The following is an 18,244-nucleotide window of genomic DNA, read 5'->3' as shown; positions in this document are numbered from 1 at the left end:
AAAGCTACGGAAAACAAAGAATATTTATATATTTCTTTATTTTGCTCCTCTATATATAAGTAATATAATTATTGCCTTTGTTTATTGCTAGTTTGTATCTTTCTTTTTTATTTCCACTCTTAATTTACTATCGTACCTACAGATAAGCTCTTGTAATCTAATAATAAACATTGTAAGTAACATTCGGCTAAGGAATCTTCATCAACTTTGGCATTATTTACTGGTTGAGTGTTGCAACACATTTGACACATATTAACAAAACATACAAACTGATCTGTCCACTCTTGATTTTTTGTATTTATAGTTATTTTTTTGTGATTAACGTTATTACTCTGAACGCATTTCTCTGTAAATAACTCTGTTGCCTCCTCACTGTGACAGTCTTGAAGTTGACTCATAACCATTTTGCTGTCTTCGTCTAACGCATCCTGTTTGTGACACTCTTGTTTACACTTAACAAGTTCTGAGAATGTTCTTTCAGCACTGTTTTCGCAACAGTACGAACAGTAATTAGTTTCGCACTTTTCTCCTCCAGAAAGTTTTTCACAGTCGTTTCTTCTTTGCAGTGTATGACTCGATTTACAAGTTAATACCTGAGACTCCTGATTTCCGCTATATGTACTAATTTGTTTATCGGCTGTTTCAGTCTTTAAAGTGGTGTTAACCGTTTCTGTAACGTCAAATAGCTGTTTACTCGTGTCTGCCTCTTTTTTGTCCTCGATAAATAAACTTGTAATCCTATCAGTCGTCGATAATGGTCTAAGTTGAATTGTCTGGAAAGCAACACCTGGACATTTAAATGAAGACAAACCAACAGAACCGTCGTGAATGCCTAAAGGGCTTCCTGAATACAATAATTCAGTTTTACCATAGTTGTTTGTACTTGCTAAGATCTTAACTCCCAATTTACCGAATTGAATTTCAATGTTGTTCCAGACCCCAACCTGATAACCTACGAATATATTAGATGCTATTGTTCTTATTACACCGTCCTTTACTGCGCGAACTCTTGAATAGAATGATCCCATCTCAAATATGACGTAGTTAGATTCAGATTCGTAGTGAATTATACCTCCAATTATACCCCTTGGACATTGTGGGAAGAATGAATATTCAAATATACCCGAATCACATTGTCTGTTTCCTCCAAGTATTGCGTGAGTGCCGATGTTGTCAGAACTAATGCTGTGAATGTTACTTGTTTGAACCAAAGATCTTGCTTGCAATCCACCCACATTTGAACGGAATTCCCAATTAGAGGGACCGTCATCGGAATATTCAGGATCCACAAACATAAATTCATTGTGTGTTCCGCCAAAAGATCCTGATTTGTAGTTGCTACATACAGGTGCTGTTGGAGGGGCTGAAGGCCTTAGCAATGAAGATACGATAGACTGTTTTGTACATGGTTTCGCTATTACATTAATATTGTCGTAGTAAGCTCCACCACCCTTAATTCCACTAGTGAAGAAACCAATTGAACCAGAGAGCAATGTACTGTCATATACATCAAATACTTTAACTGGTTTTCCGTAAGACTGTTCTCCTCCATCAATCGATCTAGACTGCGTTGCTACCCATATTTGTATCCTTGAACCTGACAATAATATTCTGACGTGGTGCCATAAACCTGAGACATAACCACCGTCATATTTAGTTGACAATATACTCTTTTCACCATCTAATACTCTAACTAGTCTCTTGAATCCACCAGATTTATTTTGGTTAAACTCCAATAAATAGTATCTCTCAAAATTTGACATTCTGAATGTTAAACCGATTGATCCTTCATAACTATCAGTATAGATATCAACATTATAATCTATATCATAAAATTTTTTATATTTGATTCTTGAGAATGTACCAACAGCTAGTGCCTTTTGTAAGTCATTTGGGCCGACAGAGCTTGTTTGTCCAAGTACACCACTTCTTCCTCCAGCTATTGGTTCGTATAATATTCTCCAGTTTCCAACGCCATTTACTAGACCTGGAGTGTCCCATTCTTCAAATAACTTTCCAAATTTAATAAAGTCACTGATTGGCATCTTAAAGCTATTGAATCCTGACTGAGTAGACTTTAATTCTCTTACTTTATTCAACAAGTCCTCGTGTTCAACTATAGATTCTAGTATATTTTCCATATGATAATACAGTAAGTTTGAAACTATATGTAATTTAAATAACATTTCATCTGCAGATATTCTTGTATGATAGTCCATTATTTGTGTTGGCTTTAATTGACTTCTTACTTGTGAAACCAATACTTGGCTTCCACCAATTGACTCCTTCATTGCTGATGAGTATGATATCCCTCCTATAATATCAATGTACCTTTCCATTCTGTTTATTGCTTCAAATGTATCTATAGCTGTACCTACTCCAAGGGCTTTTGGAACTGGCATTGAATAGTTTGATGTTGAATTATTGTCTTCTGATGCTCTTAACTCAACAAATGATAATAACATAGATAAGCTACTATCGCGTGGACATAAACCATCATGTCTTGAAGTAACGAAACTTCTACCCCATCTTTTTCCTGAATAAGATACACTTGATACACCATTTCTAGTTGTTGCTCCATAACTGTCCAAACCCTCAATTGGAGTTATTTGTACCAAACCATTTGATCTATTTAGTGTATTTGAATGCATTGCAGATAAGCATATACTGCTATCGTCTCTATAAACATCAGTGCCAATAACAACACCACCATTTAGTGGATTGCAATTTGTTGGGCATTTAACTAATATTGTTGTTAGTAATGGAGATGTTTTCAATGCTTTTACATCAGAAAATCTGCTCTCACATTCTAAGTATAATGCACTGCTTTCATGTTTAATATTTGTGTTTGTACTACACAAAATTATGTCCGTCGAATCAGATGTTTGGTTTCTAGATTGTTCGTTTACTCCAATAAACGAAGGAATATCTGTTTCAATTTGAGTAAATTGAGCACTGCAATCCTCACCCTTGTCACAACCGTAGTCGTGTGTTAATGGTATTACTCTTCTATTGTCACCAACATTCATTATTTTTAACATGTTTTTGATTCCAGAAATTGAATCCTTCTTGTCTCTCAATAATAATGGCTTTAATCCAACTGAAGCACATGTAGAAGATGCTGCTCTAGATGAACTTACTGTTGCTTCTATAGGATATATTGTGTTTCCTGTGTTCATGTCGCAGTAAACTCTTAATGGTTTTGTTGAACAATATGGTCTAACATAATAAAAACCACTGATCGAGTTATTCTTTCTTTCCTTTTTAATGGATACACAATCCTCTCCTGGGAACAATTCAGAACTTCCTACTGGAGGTCTTGTAAATTTGTAATCCAAATTATAGTCATAAGTGAGAGCATCAAGCTTTTCTGACAAGAATCCCAACTTGCTTGCTTGTAATTTCAATGTTGTATCCCTTCCACCCGAAGTTTTCTTGCACGAATCTAAATTTGGCAATATTGCCGAAACTTTTCCTGATAATTCTTGTAATTCACTCAATTTTGACTTGATACTACTTCCATGTGATTTCAACACTAATCCGGGAGCATAATCATCACCACTGTATGGTAATGGGAATACTTTATCTCTTCCATCATTATACCTTTTAGCATGATTACAGTCCTCAACAGCACTTCTCATTATATTGCTAAATACTCTTATTTGCCTAATACCATAAACATATTTACCTGCCTCATCTTGAGTTGGTTGAAGTAAATTAAGTTTCACATATCTTGCTTTTTTACCCTCAAGATGATATGTAGTTGACATTAAACCGTTGTTGACTACAGAAACTACATCCTGAAAATTTTTTCCATCCTCGCTTAATTGAATTTTAAAATCTTCTGCTGGGTATTTCCACTCAATATATATATCTCTCAATTTTGTGATTGAGCCCACATCTATTGTGAAGTCAACAGCTGGTTCATCCTTACCTAAGTTCAAATACTCGGATAACCAATAAGATGTGTCTTTTCCATCTACAGCCATAGCTGGACCATTATCAATCTTAGATCTAACAACACTTGTTGAACTTGCTGCTGAATTCAATGCAACATTGCTCAATCCTGGTTTATTACCCGGGCTTGTTAAACATAAATTACCTCCTCTTGCCAATCTAAGTTGATTGTTTGGCAAAAGTTCAAACAAACCTTTACCGTCTGATGTTTTTCTACAATCGTCTAATATTAATCCAGAATCTCCTAAATAATTATTCTTCATTTGAACGCATAATTTACTTAATGGATTAAATAATTGTCCTTTGCTATTAAATTGAAATATTTCTCTGCTATCTCCAGATGCCACTGCTTCAATACAACTTGCCAGAACTAGTTCTGCACCTTTTGTATAGATGTCACCATTTTCAATTTGCCAGCAAAATTCTTCTGTCATTGATGTTACACCACTTGTTAATTGAACTACCGGAGCACCAACAACCAATAATCCTGTGAAGTTAATACCAAAGAATGAGTGTATTGGTCCTCTCATATTAATTTTCACTTTACTTATTCTTATTGGCCTATTTTCAAAATAAAGTTTTTGTTCGTATTCCTTTGATGTTAATTTACCCCTTGTCCAGTCTACAGCCTTTTCAAAAGTTATACCATCTCTTGAAACTTCAATTCGAACTTCTGCTGGAGATGATGACCAATTAATTACTATACCAGAAACAGTTCTTGGCTCAGATAATATACCTGTAAACGAAACGATATCGTTTTTAACTGCATTTCCATCCGATAACCAGTGGGTAATACCCCTTCTAATACCATTCTCTGGAAGAAATAATTCACTTCCATCAGGACCATATGTATGATAGTAATTGTCTGCGATTGCAGCAGATAGCGGAACTATAAATAATTCGCCAAGTTTAAGTGGATTGTAAGCTCTTGACAATGATGATGTTGCAGACGGTTCTTTGTTATTTCTTTTTATATCTGCCTCATATGCATCTTTCAATGCTGAAGTCTCATTAGTCTGAACGGTATTATTTAATTCTGGACTACTTTCAGTATCTGTGAGAGACTTCTCAAGCTCTTTTACTGTTGCTCCTATTATTGTTTCTAGTATACCTCCTTCATTCTTACATTCAATTACCGATAACCCTAAAAATAAAAAAAGGGCGACCAGAAAATCTAACCTTGTTTTCTTCATCTTTTCAATGAAAGTGCTCCCTTTGTCCTTTTTTGTTGAATCAGGCCGACTATTTTTTTACATTTAATTTACATGCATTGCTTCATCCACATTCAGGACATGCACATTTTTTATTGCATGCAAATGCAAATTTTACTTAAATTATTTACATGCAACAACGGCACTATATAAAGTTATACAAAAAAAAAAAAGAAAATATAAACAAATTATTAAAATAATTATAAATTAAGAAAAACTAATAATATCTAATAGCTTATTGTGGGTATATATGAATTTCGCCGAAAGGTTCGTCCTGTTTAATTTCGATCAATGATTTTGATTTTAAATGAAGAATTTGTACAAATATAGGTGCAATAGTTGATGCTTCACTACCATTTATTAATTCGCTAAAGATTAAAGGTACTTTATTTTTCGAAAATTTTGAATTTAAAAATTCCATTGTTTTTATTTCTCTCGAGGAAAAAAGTGATTCCATTTTTCTTTTGTAATTGATTTGATCAATATGAAAATCTTCCATATGTCCTCTTTCTTGACTAATAACATATTTTGTCCATGGAGTAAAAATTAGCTCATTATTCTCAGTTTCATCATCCATATTTCTTCTAGAATACCTAATTGGAGTTTGTATTGAATCATTATCAATGTTATTTCCAAATTCTTCAAAAGAAATACTAAAATTATCTTCTGCTATAGTATCAACATCTTTTGAAGTAATTGAAGTATTAATGTTATCATTTAAACCCAAGTTTTTATTATTTAAGTTTCTTTTTTTGACATTTTTACTAATTGGTGAATTTTTACCAGTTTTTGAAAATAAAAAACCACTAACAATTTTTATTGGAAGAATCTTATTTATTTTTAAAATATCAATATTTGAATTTTTATACGATAACGTTATATTATTTATACTTCTCAAATAGTTGTTTATTATATTATTCTGGTTACTTAAACTTATTTGCATTTCTTTATCTAAATTAATATCAATTTCAAACATTTTCTTTCTTTTTCTGTTTATTGCACCACCCGTTGCTGGTGCCTCATTAACTTTACTTACAATTACTCTTGTGATATTTTCATCATTTGTTTGTAATGGTTTTGAACTATAAAATAATTCTTCATTTTCAGAGGATATACTAAATCTATTACCTACATTAAACATTTCAAGGGTAGAAGAAATACCACCAATACTTTCTCTATTATTGCCAAATTCTTTGGGAGAGTTGTACATTTCTATACTAGTTCGATGGTAAAAACCGTCATTCATTTCATTTAAACGTTCACTTTTATCATCATTTTCTGACATATTCTTTTCTTGGTTTTGATTAATTTCTTCTATACCTCTTGCAACTATTTCGTCAAAATTTATGGCTTCACCACGAAGATTTTCTATTTCTTGAATTGATTCAACCTCTATTTGATTTTCTGAAAAATTATCAATTTCCATATTAACATATTCATTCTGATTATCGATAAAATCATCAAATTCCATGTCAAAAATAATGGGTGCATAATCCGGATTGTTTTCATTGTTTTGAAGTTCTAGTGTTAAATCTAACAGTTGTTGGGATTGATTGTTCTCTTTGTTTTGTGATAAAGGAACAATTTCTAAATGATCGATTTTATCATCACGTATATTATCAAGATCCTTATTAATTTCATCAATATCAATCATCCCATTATCAAGTTTATTATTTTTGTGTCTGTCTATATCTTTTTCAAAATATTCATTCTCTTTTCTAATATTGACACTTTCGATATTGGAAAAATTTCTATTAAAATTTTGCATTCTATTTAAAGTCAAAATACATTTGTTGTCCAAGTGATCTACTTTATGATGATAAACTTTCACTATTCCAAAAAGTAATCCGGATGATATTCTCAATGGAATCCACTCATTCTCTGTATTAGTTAACTTAATAATCTCTTTAACGGTAGATTTTATATCAATATTTACTAATTGTTTCTTCTTAATTCTTTTTTCATAATACGCAGTTATCCACAAATTCAAAAGTGCCTCACTTTTTATGTATTTAAGAACTGATGACTCTTTATTTGACTCCATGCTTTACAATTATATTTACATAACAGTTCTCTGTGTGAAACAAGAAAATAATCTAATAAAACATAATTAAAGCAAACTTATAGAGTTGAAGCGGAAAATAAGTAACAAATAAACTTGAAATATTTATTATAACTTATAAAGATAATTATGAAATAAACAAAGTTTAAATTTGATTGTTTACGGGTTTTCCACACTGAAATTTTTAAAGGGAATATTATTTAGTTTGACCCACAGATTCCCGCCAATTCCTTGACAGGGAAAATGATTAATAATGCAGACATTATTCCTCAAAGTTGATCTCAACGAAATTAAGGAAAGGCATTTGAAAATTAACGAAATTAAATTAAAATTCACAATGGTTTAATTATTTTGATACATCTTTCTCAACAACTTTTTCGAATATTTTTTAATTAATCCGAGGAAATAAATTAGACCTTAAATTTTCATTATCTAGAAAAAATAGTTATAAGCCACAATGTTAACAAGTGTTAATTCATTATATTATGAATTAAAATAATCTTAATTTTCATTTTTAAACCTTTGAAGTAGGAATAATTTTGCACACAAATATGAATAATGTCGGTATTAGAAAAGGTGCATGTAAATGCCCAAGTGGCGGCCTATGTGGGGTGTGCAAAGTGTGTTGGAAATATATTTACATGTGGCAGATACCATTCCCGTGAAAAAATTGATTAAAATAGAAGGATTGAGAATAAAGGAGGAACAATAACCTCATTTATATTTTTGGAAAGTTGTTTGGAGTTGTTTTTGAGACAGAAGACTTGTTCAAAATTAGTAGATGGTTTTAATGTGAAACAAAGAAGAATCATACAGTTTCTAATTAAAACACTTATAGATTAATATACTATTGAACCTTTTATAAGGAATATTTTATGGTTAATATCATTTAAAAAGTTGAACAATTAGTGTGTGAGAGCAAATAATGCAACCTTCAACAGTAATAAAGTCTAAAACAACAAATTATGTTGTGTTGCAAGATCTTGGAAGTGGAACTTATGGAAGGGTTGTAAAAGCCTACGACCAAAACGATCCAACCCGTTTAGTTGCAATAAAGGTTTTTCATTTGGAAGAGCATGAAGATGAGGGAGTTCCTGCAACATCGATTAGAGAATTGGATATACTGAGAACATTGGATCATCCAAATATCGTCGATTTATATGAAGTTCACTACAGCAGACCAACGGATGGATCTCCCTTACTTATTGGAGTTTTTGAGCTGTGTGCAAACGATTTAAAGAAACACTGCAAAATTCATACACAAATGCTTAAAGAGAGATACCCTGATTTAAAGAATCCAATAGCGGAGCACACCGCTTGGACAAAAGAATTAATGTTTCAATTATTGAACGGCATGGCCTATTGTCATGCTCATAATATTATGCACAGGGATTTGAAACCTCAAAATGTTTTAATGGGTATGGATGGAGTTTTGAAGATAGGTGACTTTGGGTTAGCAAGAGCCTGCAGACTTCCCCTGCCTGAGTATACACACGATGTTTTAACTATGTGGTATAGAGCACCAGAAATATTGTTGGGAATAGACAAATACTCTCCTTCTGTAGATGTTTGGTCTGTAGGATGTATTATGGCCGAGTTACTGAGGGGAGGACATGCTCTTCTTCCAGGAGAGTGTGAGATAGACATGGTATGGAGGATATTCAGGTATTTTGGGACTCCAACTGAGAAGACTTGGCCTGATATTGGAAAACTTAAATATTTTGATAAGAACTTTCCGGTTTGGAACTGCAATACCATTGAAAATCTTAAGAGCTTATGTAAGCTTGCAGATTCATCTGCAATTGATTTACTCTCAAAGCTTTTGGTTTGCAACCCAAACAAAAGAATTTCATGTAAAAGTGCTTTGGAACATCCTTGGTTTGACGATATTGACAGGTCAAAGTATGTAATGTGGAATAACATGGTTGTTTTACCCTCTCCAAGAGCATTGCCTTCCAGTTGCGGTGAACCATTCAATGATGAAAATGTTTTCCAAAATAACAGAGTTGGACGTAAATCTGTTACAAAGGGTGTAACTTCAGATAAAAGAAGAAGAGATTCTGAGAGAAGAAATAGTAGGTCTGCAGTTGGATCAGCTATATAATTAACTACTTTTGCACTTTCATTAATAGTTTATATTATAATTATTTTATGGTTTTTTTCTCCAATTGTTTAATTTTCAATTATAATAGTGATAGCAATATTAAACAAAATAATTGAATACGGGTACATTATTTTTTAATTATTTTTCTTATATCGAATCTGAATAAAGTTTTATTTGTCACATTAATAAAAACACAAAAATATTCAACGTTTTTTTAGAGATAAATTAATATCAATATAAAAATAAATAAAACTTAGATATGATAATATTTAATAGTGTAATCATTAAGCTGGGGATGAAGATATGAAAATCATCTCTTTGTTTTTTACTTATTTATAATTTTATAAACATTTTTTAATTAATAAATTTTATTACGTTTTATGAAGTTAATTAGAAAGGAACCTACAAACTTGAGTAGCAACTCTTTTTGCACTCAAAAGGGCTCCTTGAATAGAACCAAAGCCGTCTACTGTAGTTCCGTCACCTGCAAAATATAAATGACCTTCATAATGTGGTTTTATTAATTGGTTAATATTGGATTCTTTACTGTTGTTTGAATGGATGGGTATACTTCCATAAGAAAATGGATTGTCTTTCCAATTCTTAATAAAGTAACTAGACAATTCAAAATTTAAATCCTTTGGAGATATTTCATTTAATATTCCATAACATATGTTTGCAAGCTTTTCAGTAGTAAGTTCTGATTCTTTGTTTGGAACTATTTTATCTGCCAGTGGAGGAGATATTCCACATATTACTGTATTAGGAGTGTATTTACTTGTATAAAATGTTAGTGATGGATAGTCCAAATGGTGAATTTTGTCTCCAATTTTTGAGAACCAGCTTTCAAGTCTAATCTTCGAATTGGAGTCGTCCAATTCAAGATATACTTCTGTGTAACTATTCATTTCAAGGAGTTTTAGCGATCTTATTGTTTCATAAGGGAGTGACGGTGTGAATTTTATACAAGTATTATTACAGTTGATGCTTTTTGAGGGACAAAATTTGTTTGATTGTGAAGATCCATTATTTTGTAGAAGGGAGGAAGATGACGATATGCTACAATTGCTATCTGTGTTCTGGTTGTCTGAGGTCTGCGTACTTTTTTTTAATACTCCAATAGGAAGTGTTGAAATAACACATGAAGAACTATACCATGTACCATCAAATACTCTTACATTAACCTGACTAGTTTCACTGTTAAATAATATATCTGTAACAGTACTGTTGTATATTACTTTCGACGGTATAGAACTATTTTTTATTTTTTCTATTTCAAGATTTAATAAATGGCTTTCACATTGTGACTTATCTTCAAAGTCACTATGATGAACGGTATTAATTGATCGCTTCTTCCAATAACAATTTTTTGGAGAACTCCAGTACTCTCTCCAAGGCATTTCCTCAAATCCCACAAATCTTGGAAGTATTTCCCAATAGAATTGCTCCAAGCTTTTATTCAAATTTTCACCATAATTTCCAACAGTTATTTTTTCTATATACTTTCTCGAAGCTTGAGAAAGTGTCTTAATATTGAGTCTTTTCATAGATAGTGGTATACAATAGTTCAGCAATAGGAATCTCCAATTAATGGCTTCAGATAGATCTTTTGCCTTTTCAAGAATAATTTTTGTTGGATTTATGCTTTCAAAGTATTCGCCATCGATACACATAAACTCTTTGATTGGTTGGTCTAAAACCGTAGATAGAGGATGAAACATATCGATGACCACTTCTTCGAGGAGGTCAATAGAAAGTTTAACGAGTTCGTTAGAGATACTAATAGTTTCTTCTGTTAAATGGGAAATGTGTTCTCCGGGAATCTCCTGGCTGTTAGCATCCTCTCTGAAAAAACAACTTTCTTTTGTAGTTTTTCTAATATGATTTGTCCATTTGTTATATCCGGAAATTCTGCCAAAAGGTGTACCTTGGGCCTCAAGTATTAACACATCTAGACCTTTCTCTAGTAGAATCTCAGCAGTCTTAAGTCCAGTTAATCCAGCCCCTATGATTATAATATCATAGTTTTTTGATATCTTATTTATTTTATTAAATTTATTTTCTAGCTTCGTACTTTTATCTTCTTTATCCATAGACCATATTATCCAAGGTGCCAGAAAGTACCCTTGAAGAGTTTGTGGCAATGAAAGCCACGTAAGAAGCTTAGGAAAAAAGGCTTTTCTCATAGCCTTTTCAGCCCCATAATATTTTAATGTATCGAGGTCCCACCTTCTTCCAGCTTCGTCAAAAGTATCAAAGGGACCATATATTCTGAGCACTCCGTTTTTTACAAATTGGGTGTAGTATCCGACTTTATTATTAAATTCTCCATAAAAAATATTTCTATCATAAGAATTAGTCATTTCAGAGTTTTGACCATTTTCTAACTGAACATATGCCTCCTTCCTTGACTCTAAAATTCCACCAGCTTCAAATACACTTACTGAGCCATATGGAGTTTTCCATTTCATGTTGAATTTGTCAAACTTAATTAGGGGAGTATTTGAGGGTAAGATAAGTTGAAACTCGTATATAAAAGCAGCAAATCTTTCTGTTGAATTTATGTTTGAGTGATGGCAAAGTGTACAAATAAGGTCTTTGCCAAGTAAGTTTCTTGCTATTTCATTCTTTGGATTAGAAATTTGAATATATTGAACACAAATACTACAGTATATTCTCCCACATGATATGCATTTCATAAGCTTAACCTCAAAGTCATTGCTTTGTTTTTCAAAGCAAATTATACATGACGCGTCACTCAAGCTATTCATTATTGCTTTTTGTTGTCTATTTACGTAATATCTTTGAATTCTTTTCGGAACTATGCTTGAATAATTGTCATTTATCGCAGTAATCATTAGTGGAGCAGATGGGTGTTCTAACTTGTTTGACTTTATGTATGTAGAACTAAATTCCAGAGCAACTGCTCTACTCTCAAAGAAACCACCATGTTGTTTAAAGCTAAAGTGTTTTCTTCTTCCTTCTTTTCTTCTTCTCCAACAACCCTGCCTCTTGTCACTTAGCTCTATGTGCAGTCCATTCCCATTTATTAAACTTCCTCTTATTTTTCTCAAGAACATTAGGTCATCGGAAGTGTGAAAATCCCAGTGCCATTCTGCTGCATTTCTTTGATTTTGTGGATTTTTCATATTATGGAGTAATTGGTATTCACATATTATACATCTAGAGGTATCTGCCTTGTATAATAAGACATTTTGAGATTTTGAGTATTGAAAACAGCTGTGACAAACCGATCTTCCACAAACATCTACGCTACAACTATATCTAATAATATCGGAACTACTGGGACATGTCCGGATTGACTTGATTTCTATTTCCATTTTGTTATTTTGTTTAAATAAAGCTCCGCATGAAAAACAGATTAGACCCCTTTTAATCATGGCTAAAAAGTGATAGTTGTACTTGTGAGTATTAACAGTTGTACTCTTCTTCTCCATTCTAGAAAAGTCTTCTGAGTTATGACTAGGTGTCCTTGAAAATGAATTACTGCTCTTAGTTGTATTGCTTATATTTGAACTTCCATACTCCATATCACAATAACTTGACGGAGCATTGCTTATATAGTTTCCTAGATTCATAACTCTTATAGAATCATTTTTATTGTCTTTATCATTACTTTTTTCATCTCTTATGTTTCCTTTTATATCATACAATAATTTATTCCCAACTACATAATAGGGAATATTTTTCATTTTACTCAAAATTACTCTATTTTTTATTCAAAAAAATTAAAACTCTTAGATTTGAACCTCTATTATCTTAATATTGTTTATAAGAAATTATTTATCCTATTTTAAATCAATATTGTTGTATTTAAATGTTTTTAAATATATATTTACTTTATAACACTATAAGTAAATACAAGGCATATATTGATAAAAAAAAGGAAACAATTTAAAAATTTGAAAAACATTAAATTCAACTAACTCTATTGACTTATTTATTTTCATAAAATGTCTTTTTCATGCTTATGTGGGGCAAGAAATGACACTTGCTTTGCATGCAATACCGGTATCGGATTGTCAGTTCTGCGCCAAACTAAGCAATTAGTTTTCAGCTTCCCTATGTAAAAAAACGGTAACAAAGGACTAATAAATAGTTTTTATGTGAAAAAGGTCCTAATTTCAATACAGGATTTAAATAGTTTACCTTGTTAATTATTTTTGCTAGGAATTAAGAATTATGTCAAAAAGCTTTTAAAGGCGCCACCCGCGAATATTTAAATAATTGGAGATAAAGGGGAATAAGTAGGAAAACGGATTTATGCTGTTAAATGGATAAGTAATTAAAGAGAATTACAGATGTAATTTTGTGGTATTTGTCTTATTTTGTCGTGAATACATAATAAAAATTTACTTTGTTAAGGAAGTTTTCAATACAATTAGTTTTTTTTTCCAGAATCCTTACAGAACGTTTCAAAATTTGACAAATATTTTTAATAAAAATGAACATCATTAAAAAAAAAGTCTACGAAAAGTTTTTTAATCCAAACCAAAGGATAGATGCTGCTCGAATTGCCTATAAGCAAAATGATATTGAGTCTTCGAAGTAAGTTTGACACATTCATTATAGAATTAATTGTTCTAATTATTAATAACATCTATTTATTATCTTGAAATTTTAAATAGGTTGGTACACAGGGAATTAATTCATGAAGAAGCACATTTGGGCACTCAAAGTGAATTGCTTAAGGTGATAGTTTTTGGTGGACTAGATGGAATAGTTACAATTTTTTCTCTTGTTTCTGGCTGTGTTGCTGCTAAGTTTACGACACTCCAGATGTTCACGATTTGCATGGGTAGTCTGTTAGCTGACGCATTTGCTATGTCAATTGGTGAGTACGTGAGCTCCAAGGCGGAAAATGATTTTGTTTTATCCGAATACAAAAGAGAAAAGTGGGAAGTTGAAAATTGTCCGGAGGAAGAGGTATCAGAAATGTTCAATTTGTATCAAAAAAAGCACGGATTTAGCAAAGAAGACTCAAAGAAAATGGTAGAATTGACTTTTAAGTATAAAAACTTCTTTATTTCACATATGATGATGGAGGAATTGGGACTTATGTGTGACTCAGAAGAGTTGGGAGCATCATCACCTTTAAAAAGCGCAATGTTTATGTTTTTCAGTTTTGCACTTTTTGGGCTTATACCAATGATTTCATTTATTTCATTCAATTATCTTTTCTCAATCTCTGAATTACTAAAGCAATTCACTTTGGTGCTTTCGTACTCGACCGTTTGTATTTGCTGTACATTTGCATTGGGGATTCTTGGATACATTAAAGGAAAATTTTGTAACATGCCTCCAGTGAAATCTGCATTTACAATGCTTTCGAGCGGTTTAATTTCGGGAATTGTTTCCTTCTCGGTTGCAACTACGGTTACTTACTTGTCCGAGTTACGGATGTGAAATGATCCGAGACATGTTTACCGCCAGCGCCATCCATTTATGTTTCAGTTGACTATTGAGCCTTAATTTTTTTTAATAATTTGTTTGCTCCGAACTTGTGATACTTTTGTTTTTAGTTGAATTAACAAAAATACCAGAATTACGTTATCATAAATGCATATGATATACCTCATTAGGATTGAGTAAATGAGATCGTTTTCTAATAACAGAATATAGATGAGTAATAAAATATCAAATCTAAAAATGGAGGAAAATCTAAGACTAAAGTATTCCAAAAAGAGGCAAAGAATAGAAGTTGAGTTTGAATCAGATAGTACAGTTAGTGATGTTGATGAAGTAACTAAAAGACTTTATAGAAATAGTGAGGATTTGTATTCAAAGTGGATTCGATTCATAGAAAATGATAAAAAAAATAGCTCCGATACTGTCATAACCAATAATGTTGAGAAAGTAAAAGAACATATTTTAAATGTAAGAGATGAAAATACAGATAATATTGAAGATATAAAAACAAATTTCAATGAAATTGTAAATATTGAAGGGACAATGAGAAAAATAGAGGACTATTATTTCAAGGACTATACTAATCAGGGGATGCTGAATCTCCACAAGCTGTGTAATTCACAGAAAAGTGATGAAGAAAAACACATCTGCAGAAGAATCAAGCTTCCTGGATTTTTGACATATAAATTTGAACAGAAAAGAAAGACAAATAGAATGTGCGAAGTTGAAGAAAATGTATTGGGGTCAAATGGAGTTGATTTTGAAAAAATAAGACTTGGAAATTACGTTTTGGAAAAGAGTCTCAGAGAAAATTGGTTAAAACATATAAGTTCATTAGAGAAATTAAACAATAAGGAAATTGAAAAACTGAATACCTTTTATGGGTGTATAAGTAGTTATTTAGATGTTGAATACTCGGAGATTACAGGTATTATCTCACCCTGGACTCTTTCACTCTGTATGCTCCATATAAGTAAGCATGTATATAACTCCAGGAAGCTTATAATGGATAACAATTCCAAACTTCAGGATGCTCTAAATAACAAAGACAAATTTGATATAGACTTCCTAGGTGAAGATAGTATGAGAGATCAGGGATTCAATCGTTGCAGGGTTTTGATTTTATGCCCCTTCAAGGGAATAGCAAGGGAAGTCGTTGAAACTCTCTTGAATCTAATTCCACATGGAAAAGTTTTGAGAGGCTATGATAAATTTAAAGATGAGTTTGGTGTAGATGAAGAAACAAACAATGGAAAACATTTTGAAGAAGGTGAAAAATCGGAATATAAAGGGAAGAACAACGAAGAGGAGGCAAAAATAGAGGACGAAATAGGTAAAAACGATGATCTTTACAAGTATTTGTTTGATGGAAAGGATAATGAGGATGAATTCAAACTTGGGATTCAATTAACCAAATCTGGAATAAATATATACAGTTCTTTTGATAACTCAGATATCATTTTAGCCTCTCCTTTGGGTTTGAGGATTACAATTGGAAACAATGATGACATACAGGGAATAGGATTACTCTCTACTTTATCTAGTATTGAATTGTGTTTAATCTATGGAGGAGATATAATTAACATGCAAAACTGGGATCATTTACTTGATATTTTTAATATGATGAACAAACTCCCAAAAAGGTCATTGGGAAATTGTGATATTAGAAGAGTCTACCAAGCGCATTTAGATGAGAGATCAAGGGAGTTTAGACAAACAATCGTAATTTCGTCCTGTAGGATTGAAGAATTGAGCTCATTGTTTAGAAATCATACGTATAATATAAGAGGGTTTGTCAGACTTTGGAATTTAGTTGACAAAAATACATGGTTTTCAGAAAAAGGTATAGCAATTGATAAGGCTAAGAAACTTGTTCCTGGGATTCAGCAAATGTTTATTAAAACGGGAACATCAGGCAGTTCTGATGAATATATGCTTAATTATCTAAGCTCGCATTTATATCCGAATATTCTTGCTGCCGTTGATGGAACTACTGAAAGAGTTCTTTTAGTTCTCTCTAACTACGTTTCTTATTTGAGAGTGAAAAAATACCTTCTCCAACAAAATGCAGTTTTCGCTTCTTGCCATGAATCATCTTCAAATTCAGCTCTTTCTAGAAATAGACTGGCATTTTATAAAGGAGAGTTACCTATCTTGATAACAACGGAAAGATTTTTATTTTTCAGAAGATATCTAATTAAAGGTGCAACAAAAGTCATTTTTGCAAAGCCACCTACGTATCCAAGTATATACCTTGATTGTATAAACAGCATAAATTATTCACAGGGACCAAGAAATAAAGATGAAATGAGATCGAATTCAATTTCGCGTTCAAAATCTTTTCCTCTTGTTATAACATTATTTCATTTGCAAAATAGTCTAGCTCTAGAAAGAATTGTTGGAACTTCTATATGTTCAAATATAATAAAAAACTCCAAATTATTAAAACCAATGGTTATAAGAGGTTCTTAATAAGTCTAAATTGAGTTTCCTCAAATATATGATTTTATTTCATTATCTTAAATCTATTTTCTTGAACCGTATATGTTGTGCAGCTGCCTTACAAGTTCCCTTTGTTCAACATCTCTTTCATCTAGATTGAGCTTTCTACCTCCATCAAGAATCTTTTTTATAGAAATGTCTTTTAACAGGCTCGAGTTTTTATTTCTTATATAATTATATCTTCGTGGTATTGAAATAGTTGTTTTAGTAAGGTTTCTATTTTTTATACTCTGATTTTTATTATATTCAAGTTCTTTGTGTTTTAAATCATTAACTGAAAAACGGACTTGTCTATCAAAATTATTACTTTTTTTTGAATAGTAAGAATTACTATATTTAGAGTTTTCCCCTTCGGAACACTCACTTTGATTTTCAAAAAAGTATTTTTTAGTCGTTAAATCATTTTCATAACTATTGGAAGAATCAATTTCCTCATTATACAGAGAACTATCTTCATTATTATTTGAACTTGAATTTATATTGTCTAAGACAGGATGATTATCATTTTCAATAAGTTCCATTGACGTAGCCCTCGAGAAAACATCATTTTCAGAAGATTCCTTTATAATTACTCCTTGAATTTTCTTTTCCTCCTCTGATATGGATCTTAAAGCACTCTCCAACAGTTCAAGTTCTTCTTTGTGTGTCTTAATTAATTCCTTTATAGCGTTTTTTTGAATTGTACACATTTCTAAGCGTTTATCAAGCAATTTTAATTCTAGAGAATATAAATCAGTAACTTTATGAACATCTTTATTTTCATTATCTTCTTCAGCAACAATAGATACATGCTTATTTACCTTTAAAGATTTGGCTCTCTTTATTAATTCCTCCAATTGATCTGTAATTGTTTTCGAATTGTGCATATTAATTAATATAAAGCTTTGAAATTAAAGAGGTCAAATTTTGCATTAAATATATATTTATAGTTGAATCAAGTTATTCCTTTTATTACAAGGTTTGCAAAATTTATCTTTA

General features: G+C 31.6%; 7 protein-coding genes across 7 annotated transcripts; 3 read left to right on the top strand and 4 right to left on the bottom strand.

Moving 5' to 3' along the window:
• Window positions 1-119: 119 nt before the first annotated feature.
• FG386_002042 (extracellular protein with a signal peptide) lies at window positions 120-5,150 on the bottom strand (the record flags this gene model as incomplete). The annotated part of the gene is made up of 1 exon (XM_067341390.1): window positions 120-5,150. The coding sequence occupies one exon, from the start codon at window positions 5,148-5,150 to the stop codon at window positions 120-122; it is 5,031 nt and encodes a 1,676-aa protein (XP_067196841.1).
• Window positions 5,151-5,403: 253 nt separating this feature from the next.
• On the bottom strand, window positions 5,404-7,212 carry FG386_002041 (RAD21-N-terminal like protein; the record flags this gene model as incomplete). Its single annotated transcript, XM_067341389.1, has 1 exon — window positions 5,404-7,212. The coding sequence occupies one exon, from the start codon at window positions 7,210-7,212 to the stop codon at window positions 5,404-5,406; it is 1,809 nt and encodes a 602-aa protein (XP_067196840.1).
• A 943-nt stretch (window positions 7,213-8,155) lies between these two features.
• On the top strand, window positions 8,156-9,334 carry FG386_002040 (cell division control protein 28; the record flags this gene model as incomplete). The annotated part of the gene is made up of 1 exon (XM_067341388.1): window positions 8,156-9,334. The coding sequence occupies one exon, from the start codon at window positions 8,156-8,158 to the stop codon at window positions 9,332-9,334; it is 1,179 nt and encodes a 392-aa protein (XP_067196839.1).
• Window positions 9,335-9,720: 386 nt separating this feature from the next.
• Window positions 9,721-13,047, bottom strand: FG386_002039 (uncharacterized protein; the record flags this gene model as incomplete). The annotated part of the gene is made up of 1 exon (XM_067341387.1): window positions 9,721-13,047. One exon carries the CDS (start codon window positions 13,045-13,047, stop codon window positions 9,721-9,723), a length of 3,327 nt encoding a protein of 1,108 aa, XP_067196838.1.
• Window positions 13,048-13,799: 752 nt separating this feature from the next.
• Window positions 13,800-14,761, top strand: FG386_002037 (uncharacterized protein; the record flags this gene model as incomplete). The annotated part of the gene is made up of 2 exons (XM_067341385.1): window positions 13,800-13,903; window positions 13,984-14,761. 2 exons carry the CDS (start codon window positions 13,800-13,802, stop codon window positions 14,759-14,761), a joined length of 882 nt encoding a protein of 293 aa, XP_067196836.1.
• A 216-nt stretch (window positions 14,762-14,977) lies between these two features.
• On the top strand, window positions 14,978-17,236 carry FG386_002036 (uncharacterized protein; the record flags this gene model as incomplete). The annotated part of the gene is made up of 1 exon (XM_067341384.1): window positions 14,978-17,236. One exon carries the CDS (start codon window positions 14,978-14,980, stop codon window positions 17,234-17,236), a length of 2,259 nt encoding a protein of 752 aa, XP_067196835.1.
• A 53-nt stretch (window positions 17,237-17,289) lies between these two features.
• Window positions 17,290-18,132, bottom strand: FG386_002035 (uncharacterized protein; the record flags this gene model as incomplete). Its single annotated transcript, XM_067341383.1, has 1 exon — window positions 17,290-18,132. One exon carries the CDS (start codon window positions 18,130-18,132, stop codon window positions 17,290-17,292), a length of 843 nt encoding a protein of 280 aa, XP_067196834.1.
• Between the last annotated feature and the right edge of the window lie 112 nt (window positions 18,133-18,244).

The sequence above is a fragment of the Cryptosporidium ryanae genome (genome assembly GCF_009792415.1).
Source record: "Cryptosporidium ryanae isolate 45019 chromosome Unknown contig_31, whole genome shotgun sequence".
NCBI lineage: Eukaryota > Apicomplexa > Conoidasida > Eucoccidiorida > Cryptosporidiidae > Cryptosporidium > Cryptosporidium ryanae.
Note: the sequence above shows the minus strand (reverse complement) of the source record. Positions and strands in the feature narration are given on the sequence as shown.